Here is a 10237-nt window from a genome sequence, read left to right as displayed (position 1 = left end):
GAATTGTGTCATAAGTCGAGGACTGCCTATAAGCAGGAAGCCCACAGAGTGGCCGGGGTAAAGGTTAGGGTTAGGATTGGGGTTCGCCTTCCTGTTTACCAGCCTGGCTGGGGAGATCCAAAAGCCGAGCGGGTGCCCGGCCAGCTGCCCCAGAGAAGCCTGGAGGGCTGGCACAGAAAGTCAGAGGCCCGAGGCAGGGGAGGGCAGCGGACCAGGCGGGTGCTCACCCCGCCAGGACATGCCAAATAGCACCAGGACTTCTGTGGCACCGTGCTCGGCGAGCTGGGCTTTAAGCAGGACACTCGGTGGCTTTGCCAAATTATTTGCAAATCGGTCTACAACTATTTGTGGGTGCTCCATCCCTGGAGGTTACCAGCCTGAGATGAAAGGCAAGACGGATGCTTCCTGCATCCGGCTGAGCCAGCCCAGCCTCACCAGGTGAGCTTCAGGTGACTGTCGTGTCTTCAGGGATGGAGAAACGGAGGCCCCAACGAGATGACTCACCCACCAAGCAGGGTATAGGACCGGCTCTGTGGGACCAGGGAGGCTCCGGAGACCTCTCCGCCCCAAAACAAAGCTGGTTGCTGCTTTACTCACAGGAAGACCTCTCATTCCAGGGCGGTGGCAGTGTGGCGGTCCTCCTTTTCAGACTCCTGAGTCGTTTGCGGGTCTGTCAACACAACCAGAGACTGTAGCATCCCTGGGAGGTAAGGAATTTGTACGGTTGGAGGCGCAGAAGAGAGAGCAGGTTGTGGGGCTGGAGGCTGTTTGGCTCTTTGGCTGCTCCTGGGAAGAAGCTGACCAGGAGCCCTAGTGGGCAGATGGAACTCCCTGCCACAAGATGCCTGAACAGGCCTGGCTCAGGTGGTTTGTGAAGGGTGAGAACAATTTCCGGGGGGAAAAAACCTGCTGAAGGCCGAGTCTCCAGATGCTAACTCCTGAGGAGGGGTGGGTGGGAGGGGGCAGGATGATGGAGACCCTCCCAGGAAGGTCTGAAGAAGCAGTCTGGGGCCCAGATGGGGATTGGGGAAGCACCATTCTGGCGGTGTTTATGGCCCACCCCGTTGTGTACTGGCTCCATCTCAGCTAATTTTCTGTTAATTCTAATGTTGTACTTATCGTTTCAATGTTTTGTAACGGGCGGTCTCTGTGGACTGGGGAATTCTGGGAGCTGGTCCACAGATCTTAAAGGGGGCGAGGTTGGACACCCCGTTTTATAGTCTTGTTTTTATCACGCTGTAAGTCTCCCAGGGTCCCCGATACAGCCATGAGCGACATATAAATTTAATAAATATGGAAGGGTGTAGGTCTATACATATGTTGTATGTAGTATGTATAAATGTGTGTTATGTATGAATACACTTTTGAGAGCAAGCAACTACATTTCATTTTTAATCTGTGCCATTGTCCCACAGTAAAAAATGACAATAAAGATTATCTAAATAAATAATAAAAAAGCACAGCTGACGGACAGTCCCTGCTGAATCCTGCCCTCTCTACAAAGGTTTGGGGTGGTTTAGAAGCAGCCCCCCCAAAAAAATGAATCCCAGCTCACAAACAGGGCAGGGGTCCAACCAGCACTCTGAGCTGAGCCTACCTTGCTGTGTTGTTGTGCAGGTGAAAAGAAAGGGGCGAAAGGGCAAACCTGGTCCGTCGCTCGGCACCCCTGAGCGGGTCTGATTAATGAACTACAGCAGTCCTCAACTTATGACCAGAACTGAACCCCAAAATTCTGTTGCTAAGCCAGGCGGTTGCTGAATGAGTTTTGCTCCATTTTTGCCACAGTTGTTAAGCGAATCACTCCAGTTGTCCACTGAGCCTCATGGTCATTAAGTGAACCCATCTTCCCTCACTGACTTTGCTCGTCGGAAGCCAGCTGGGAAGGTCGCAAATACGAGCCAGTTGCCAAGTGCCTGAATTCTGACTATGCAAAATGTGAAAAGGGTCATTAATCACTTTTTCAATGCGGTTGTAACTTTGGCCACTAAACAAATGAGTCCTCGACTTACAACAGTTTGCTTAGTGACCGTTCAAAATTACAACGGCCCAGAAAAACGTGACTTATGGCTGTTTTTCTCACACTTACGACCACTGCAGCCTCCCCACGGTCACGTGATCAAAATTTAGACGGTTGGCAGCGGACTCCTACTTATGACGGTCACAGCGTCTCCTGGGGTCATGTGATCCCCTTTCGCGACCCTCCGACAAGCCAACTCAACAGGGAAGCCGGATTCACTTAACAGCCACGTTCCCAACTGCAGTAACTGCAACTTTAACCAGTAAGGCGAGAAAGGTCGTAAAATGAGGCAAAACTTGCTTAAAAGCCGCCTGGCTTAACGACAGAATTCCTTTGTTCAGTTGTGGTCGTACCTCGAGGTCTCCCTGTATGGTGGGAAGTTGCGGAAACGCCTCACCCCTGTCCTTCTTCTCCCCTCCCCCCTCTGCAGGAGCCATGGGGAGCCCCGCGGAGCCGCTGAGCGGGCTGGGCCGCTGGTACCTGTACGCGCTGCACGGCTACCTGGCGGAGATGCTGTTCACGGCCGCCTGGGACTTTGCGCTGGCCCAGGACTGGCGCCTCCGTGGGGGGAGCAGCCTGTGGGCGCCCCTCATCTATGGCACTTGCGGGCTGGCCCTGGAGCGCCTCTACCTGCGCCTGCGGGACCGCTGCCGCCTGCCCGCCCGCGCCGCCCTCTACACCGCCATCATCTACCTGTGGGAGTTCGCCACGGGCTACCTGCTGCACCGGGCGGGCGCCTGTCCCTGGGACTACAGCCACTTCCGCTACAACCTGCTGGGGCTGGTCACGCTGGAGTACGGGGGCTTCTGGTACCTGGGCTCGATACTGCTGGAGACCCTCGTCATCCGCAACGTGCTCCGGCTCCGGGTGGAGGGTGCGGGGAAGCCCCACTGGGTCCGCCCCGCCTTTGCGCTTAAAGAGGACTGAGATGAGGAGGGGGGAGAGCCTGGCAGTTATCAATGCTTCCTTGAGTGAGGGGTGCTTCCCTGCCGCCTTGAAGGAGGCGGTGGTGAGGCCCCTCCTCAAGAAACCTGCCTTGGATCCAGCTATTTTAAATAATTTTCGTCCTGTCTCCAACCTTCGCTTTCTTGCGAAGGTTGTTGAGAGTGTGGTGGCACGGCAGCTCCCTTTGGTCCTGGAGGAAACTGAGTATCTGGATCCGTACCAATTGGGTTTCAGGCCCGGGTACAGCACGGAGACGGCATTGGTCGCACTGGTGGATGATCTCTGGCGGGCCCAGGATAGGGGTTATTCCTCTGTCCTGGTCCTATTAGATCTCTCAGCGGCTTTTGATACCATCGACCATGGTATCTTGCTGCGACATCTTGGGGGGTTGGGAGTGGGAGGCACCGTTTTACGGTGGTTCTCCTCCTACCTCTTGGGCCGTTCGTTCGCAGACGGTGTTAGCAGGGGGGCAGAGGTCAGCCCCTAGGCCCCTTAGTTGTGGGGTGCCTCAGGGGTCGGTACCCTCGCCCCCTCCTGTTCAACATCTATGTGAAGCCGCTGGGTGAGATCATCCGTGGTTTCGGGGTGAGGTATCATCAATATGCTGATGATACCCAGCTTTTCATCTCCACCCCGAACCAACCCAGTGATGCCCTCGATGTGATGTCCCGCTGCCTGGAAGCAGTACGAATCTGGATGGGGAAGAACAGTCTCCAGCTCAACCCGGCCAAGAGTGGCTTTACGTACCGGCATCTCGTTTAGTCCAAGAGGTTCCATCTTTGGTTATGGGAGGAGAGGTGTTACCTCCCGTTGATAGGGCGCGCAACTTAGGCGTCCTCCTGGAAACACGACTCAGTTTTGAAGATCATATAGGAGTTGTGGCCAGGGGGGCATTTGCCCAGGTTCGCCTGGTGCACCAGTTGCACCCCATTGAGCTGCATTGGTTACCAGTTGTCCTCTGGGTGAGATTTAAGGTGTTGGTACTTACCTTCAAAGCCCTACATGGCCTAGGCCCGGGATATTTGCAGGACCGTCTGCTGCCAGGAACGACCTCCCATCGCCCGGTGCGCTCACACAGAGAGGGCCTCCTCAGGGTGCCGTCCGCCAGACAATGTCGGCTGGCGACCCCCAGGGGGAGGGCCTTCTCTGTGGGAGCGCCGGCCCTGTGGAATCAACTTCCCCTTGAGCTCCGGATGGCCCCGGATCTCCGGTCCTTTCGCCGCGGCCTTAGAACATTTCTCTTCCATCAGGCTGACCTAGACTGACGATAGGGATTTTTAAGTAGAATATTTTTAATATTTTATCATTTTATCATTGGGGCTTGTTAGTTTAATCTTTTTTAACATTCGTATTATTGTATTTTATTGTTGTCAGCCACCCTGAGTCCTTCGGGAGATAGGGCGGCATATAAGTCCCAAAACTAAATAAATTTCTGCCCAAGAGACCCCTCCCCGTTTCTGCCTGGGGGACCCAATCTTTGCTCCTGCCCAGGAGACCCTCCCTGTTTCTGCCTGGGGGACACCACCCCATTTCTTCCCAGAAGACCCACGTCCTCTTCCTATCCAGGAAAGAACCCCCCATCCCTGCCCAAGAGACCCGCGGAGCCTCCCCCCCTTCCATGGAACAGGAGAAAGGCACCTGGTAACATGGTCGTTAAGTGAATCCGGCTTCCCCATTGACTTTGCTAGTCAGAAGGTCGCAAAAGGGGATCACCTCACCCTGGGACACTGCGACCGTCATAAATATGAGTCAGTCGCCACATGTCTGAATTTTGATCACGTGACCACAAGGATGCTGCAACAGTCGTAAGTGTGAAAAGCAGTCATAAGTCACCTTTTTCAGTGCTGTTGTAACTACCAATGGTCGCTAAACAAACTGCTGTAACTCGAGGACTATCTGTAGATCTTTCTGGACTGCACAATTCTGTGCTTCTCAACATTCCCTCTCCTTGCTTCTGAAAAGTTGTCCTGGTTCTCTTTTAGCGTCTTAGCTTTTCACCTTTATCTCTTCTGGACACAGTGTGTGTGTGTGTGGGGGGGGGGAAGCAGACTGCAGCCCTGTAATAAAACTTTGATTGGATGAAATCAGATTGGAAGCTGCTGTATTAACCGGACGTTCCAGTGGGTGTCAGCCGTGGATAATCATAAAGCCTTCAATTGGCTCACTTGAGCCTGACCCAGATGTGTGGGCGATCTGCAAAGAAGGATGGAGCGATCTCTCTGTGGGAGTGCTGGCCAAGAGGCATCCAGAGAAGGGATCCACAGTTTAACGTGGGGGCGTTCCCCCCCTCCTCCTCCTCGGTGGACAGTTTGAGTTGGCTCAATTCCTCCTGGGGTGGGGGCTGCTTTCAGCCTGACCTCCCCCAAAAACCTCCTTGCTCAGAGTGATTGTGCATGGAATGGAGAGGAATCTACTCTGCACATGCTCCAAGCCTCTTTATTCCTGGCCCCTCCGGGGCACTGCATGCCAGATGGCAGGAGAGCCACTGCCAGGAAGGGGAAACTGGCCGGGAAGGGGGAGCCGGTGTGGGAAGGGCAGATGGACAAGCTAGGTTGGGAGAGATGGGATCCAGCGGGGAAGAGGGCTACATTCCTGGCACTTTTGTCCGTGTTGAAGGTCATGTAAACGGGCCCGGTGCTTAACAACTGACTTCCTAATTTAACAGCTGAAGTGATTCAGTTAGCAACCGTGGTAAGAAAGGTCGTAATGTCTCACTTAGCCACATACATTTTGGGCTCAATTGTGGTGGTACGTTGAGGACCACCTGTATTTCTGGAGGACGCTGTGGATCCAAACTGCGCAAGGAGACCCCCTCCTCCTCCTCCTCCTCTTCCGCTTGACTTCAAAGGAGAGCCACGGCTCTAACTAACCTGCCACAACAATGGAGAAACTGAGGCCTCAGCAAGAGGAAGTGACTCACCTACTAAGCTGGGGGTGTAAATAGGAGTTCCCTTGTTTGTGGCTCCAACCACTAGGCATCCTTCCCCTCCCGATGGGGATAGAGGCTGCTGGAGGTGCTTCCCGGCTTGCTGGCCCAATCTTTCCAAAGCGCCAGCCGTGGAGGGCAGCCTGGGCACCGAACAGGCACCGTTAGGAGGGTAAGTCGCTCACACTGCTGCTGACACGGGGGGGGGGAGCAAGCCTGGCACCTGACTCAGCCCCCCAGCTTTCCCCTTAGAAAGGCAGTTTAGGTGCCAGGCTGCTGGGTGCCACTGGCAGGCCTAGAAGAGAGAGAGAGAGGGAAGGGAAGGGAAGGGAAGGAAAGGAAAGGAAAGGAAAGGAAAGGAAAGGAAAGGAAAGGAAAGGAAAGGAAAGGAAAGGAAAGGGGAGGGAGAGAATAGAGAGGGAGGGAGAGGCTGGAGGGCAGGGGAAGCACAGGGGCAGGGGGGGGGGTGCTGGTAGGGTTCAGCTGCAGTTCCCCAGGCTCTCCCTTTCCTATGGCCATCCCATCCCGGCTGAGGATGATGGAATGATTGTGCTGCCCACGCAGAGCCCCCCCTTCTGAATCCCGGAGGCTCCGGCCACTTATCGCTCCGAAGGTTTACAATATAAGCATCAAAGCATCAGATATGGAAACGCAAAGTCCTCTGCCTGTTTTTAAGGCAGTTGTAAATCTGGGCAAGGAGGTCATTTCGACAATGGGGACAGTGTGGGGGGTGGCAGCGCTCTACTGGGTTCAAGCCCCCCCACCCCCTTAGTGATGACATTGGATCCGGTCACTCTCCCTCAACCCAGCCTAACCCCTGCATGCCACCTTCAACAGCTGGAGAAAAGGCAGTGGTGGACAGAGATACCACCAGAAGTAATGGGATAGTAATAACTTTGCTGCCACTGTAAGGGGTTTTAAAGGAGCTGGTGGAGCCTCTGTGTACAGGGGCTCTCTACCATGAGACCTTTCTTCCCGCAGGGGGAATACTGCCCTGCGGGGTCCAAATGGGCTGTTGTGAGGAACAAAATTGCAAAAGGCAAATTTGGGGCCAGATTAAGCTTGCAATCTTTTGCTTCGCTGCAGAAGGTGGAGGAACCGGTCTGAGCGGTCTGAGCTGCACCGCAGCCTTAGCTGGTAAAACCAACCCACAGGGGATCTGCAGACCTCTTATCTCGCTCCTTCACCTCACCTCCCAAGAATTTTGTCATGGTTTCAAAACAAAAAAAGATCCACGCTTCTAGCCCTCAAGATGCAAACAAACGTGAATTTGAAAGCATGCAAGGAGTAAAGGGAAGGAAGAGAAGGTTACGGGGGCGGGGACAATATATTTGCCTGGTCTTCTCTCCCTTCCTTCTGCTGGCAAGACCTGTTTTTCACCAGAAGGAAAAATAAGGGTAAGCGCCTAGTCCTCATGAAGGCTGGTGAACCTCAGCAGACCAGAGAACTGTGGCCCTCACATTGACATGTCGCCCATCTCCCTGTCCAAAGTTAGGAACATCGGCTAAGCATTCGGTGCAGGGCTGTCCAACTGTGGCTACTTTAAGACCACTGGACTTCAACTCCCAGAATTCCCCAGCCAACTTGGCAGACTGTGTGTGTGTTTGTGTGTGTGTTTGTGTTTGTGTGTGTGTGTGTGTGTGTGTGTGTGTGTGTGTGTTTTTCCCCTGGAGGTGCCAATTCCCACCTGCTCTTTTCTCCCGGCCTGCAGCTCACCCGCCATGGAGGGCGCCGGGGAACCGCTGAGCCTGCTCTGCCGCTCCTACATCTACGCCATCCATGGCTACCTGTGCGAGATCCTTTTCGTGGTGCTTATCCTGGACCAGGACTGGGTCTTCCGGGGGCCCCTCAGCGCCTGCTCCCTCCTGGCCTACGGGAGCTGCGGGCTGGGCATGGAGGCCATCTACCTGCAGCTGCGGGGGGACTGCTGCCTGCTGACCCGCTGTGTCCTCTACACCGGCTGCATCTACCTCTGGCAGTTCGCCACCGGCTACCTGCTGCGCTGCTGCCTGGGCGCCTGTCCCTGGGACCACGGCCACCTGCGCTACAACTTCATGGGCCTGGTGGCCCTGGAGCACGGCCTGCTCTGGTTCGTGGGGGCCCTCCTGCTCGAGAGGCTGGTCGTCGCCCCCACCCTGCGCCTGCGCCTGGGCCCGGTCTGGAAACCCAAGCAGCGCCCCCTCCCCAAGTTCGAGCTGACCCACGACTGACCGCAGCGCGCCGGGCGGGAAAGCGAGGGAGCGCCTGGCAGTGCCCGGCCTCGTATGCCGCCTGCTCCTGCCAGCTCCTGTTCTCCAGGCCCGGCCACAGGCCGCTGGACGTGTCTGCCGGGCGGGGGAGGGGCTGCAGCTGGACCTGGGCAGGGGAAGTTAAGTCAGCCTTGCTTTGACCTACCGTACAAGATTGTTGTGAAGACTGGCTGCTGGACAAAGGCCCGGGAAGCTCCACAGGGAGAAGGCAGAGGCTCCAGATGCCAACAGGAGTTGCGACCGTGCTTCGGGGTCGGCTTTGTGATGCCACGTGAGGCACGGATCCGGTTTTTAAAAGAGCGGCTGAGTCGGAAGGGACCTTGGAGGTCTTCTAGTCCAGCCTCTGCTCAAGCGGGAGAATTAAAACGGAAGGAGAACAAGAAGTGGAAATTCGGAATTCAATTCCCTCATCCACAGGAAACGGAGCCAGCAAAGGGCGACGCTGGAAGGCGAAGGCCGCCTCTTCTCTCCTTCTCCGGAGGGCAAAAAGGGACCCGCCGCCCTTCGCAGCCCCTCCAGCTCTCCCTGGGAGCCGCGCGGCACGCAAACCCAATAAACGACGGCTGCTGTGGGCGCTGAGAGGCACTCGGGCTGGTGGCTCTGGAAGGCCGGGTCGTCCGAACGGGAGGCCGGGAGGAGGGCCCGCCTCGTGCAGGCGGGGAAGGCTCGCCGCTCGGTGCCGGGAGACGCGGGGCTCTTCGGCGGTGACCTCGGCCCAAGCTGCGCCCCCCGCCCCGAAGGAGGGGCTCCCCCGCCGGCCTCGCCCGGCAGCGCAGCCTCGGCTCGGGACACGTGTGAAGAGCCCAGAAGGACGCGAGCTAACCGAAGAGGGGGCTCCTCCCTGACACGCAGGCGCCCATCCTTGCCTCCCCCTCCCCAATTTGCCCTGCTGGCTTGGTCCCCCGCGGGAGGGGCAGGCGGCTCTAGCCAGGCGGGAGAGCAGCCCGTCAACGGGACGCCGCCCCGGGGGTCTTCCAGCCCTGGGAGGGCTCAGCTCTGCCCCTCCGCCAAAGCCAAGCCCCCAGACCCTCCTTTGGAGGCAGCGGCTATCGATCCTGTAAAGGTCTCGCCCTCTCCCCAAATTGGCCAGGGAGCAGGGGTCCCCGTGGAAAAGGCTTTCTGCTGCAGCCAAGGGGGAAATATGCAGCCAAAGACAACCCCGCCCCAAAACCACCCCCTCCCCCCAAATTCTGACGGGATGAGGAGGGAGAGGCCATTGAAAGCAGCCGCATCTGCCTCCTCCCGACCCAGCCGGGAAATTCTGCCCGTTTGGCTCCCCTCGCCCCCTTTCCCTACCCGTAATCCCTGGACACCCGGGACTTTCCGAAGGCGTCACGTTTCCGAGTTTTCCCTGCTGCACAAAGACACGTCTTGTTGACCAGCAGGCTGCGGTTGTGTTCCCACAGCCACTTAATTGGGAGGCTAAGTTTAGCTTCACGCCCTGGGATCTCGGTCAGTTCGGACATTTGATTCGCTTTGGGAGGGAAGCTGTCAAACTTCGGCTAACCCGTCAAAAGATCTTGGCTCTGAGATCCGGAGCCGGTGCGCGAATGTTGGTTTATGAGATGAATGGCTTTCATTTGGAAAGTGCGTGGCGCCATCTAGTGCCGAGGTGCAGTCTCTGCAGCAGCCTCTCTGCAGCGCCATCTGGAGGTGAGAAAAGGCTGGCGGAGAGCCAGTTGCTTGGCCTTCCTCAGCCTGACTTCAGGGCAGAAGAGGGCCGGTTGCTTAAAAGTTGTGGGTTTTTTTCATACTGGGCCATCTTAAGCTGTGACTAACCCAGAATTCCCCAGCCAGCGTGTGTGGATTTCAATCCCCAGAATTCCCCAGCCGCAACATTGGCTGGGGAATTCTGGGAGCTGAAGTCCAAATATCTAAAAGTTGCCCAGTTTGGCAAAACCCTGCTTTAAAGCGTGGCATTTGCTGAGGCAGGAAACAGATGCAAATCCTGTACTATTGACCAACATGTGAGCAATCTGCCATAAAACCAGCCACGAGCAACAGAGGGTTCGTTTTGGACTCCTGATGACATCGGGGTGCCACTGTAAGTTGAAAGATTTCTCTTCTTTCAGCGTGTTTTTTTTTCTTTTTTTCCTCTTC

General features: G+C 56.2%; 2 protein-coding genes across 2 annotated transcripts; both read left to right on the top strand.

The window, feature by feature from the left end:
- Window positions 1–624: 624 nt before the first annotated feature.
- LOC308672012 (transmembrane protein 229B-like) lies at window positions 625–2944 on the top strand (the record flags this gene model as incomplete). The annotated part of the gene is made up of 2 exons (XM_081334548.1): window positions 625–707; window positions 2448–2944. Exon 2 carries the CDS (start codon window positions 2453–2455, stop codon window positions 2942–2944), a length of 492 nt encoding a protein of 163 aa, XP_081190674.1. The 5' UTR covers window positions 625–707; window positions 2448–2452.
- Window positions 2945–7609: 4665 nt separating this feature from the next.
- LOC308671972 (transmembrane protein 229B-like) lies at window positions 7610–8098 on the top strand (the record flags this gene model as incomplete). Its single annotated transcript, XM_081334509.1, has 1 exon — window positions 7610–8098. The coding sequence occupies one exon, from the start codon at window positions 7610–7612 to the stop codon at window positions 8096–8098; it is 489 nt and encodes a 162-aa protein (XP_081190635.1).
- Window positions 8099–10237: the final 2139 nt, after the last annotated feature.

This window comes from Vipera berus, assembly GCF_964194415.1.
Source record: "Vipera berus genome assembly, chromosome: 9".
Classification (NCBI taxonomy): Eukaryota; Metazoa; Chordata; class Lepidosauria; order Squamata; family Viperidae; genus Vipera; species Vipera berus.
Note: the sequence above shows the minus strand (reverse complement) of the source record. Positions and strands in the feature narration are given on the sequence as shown.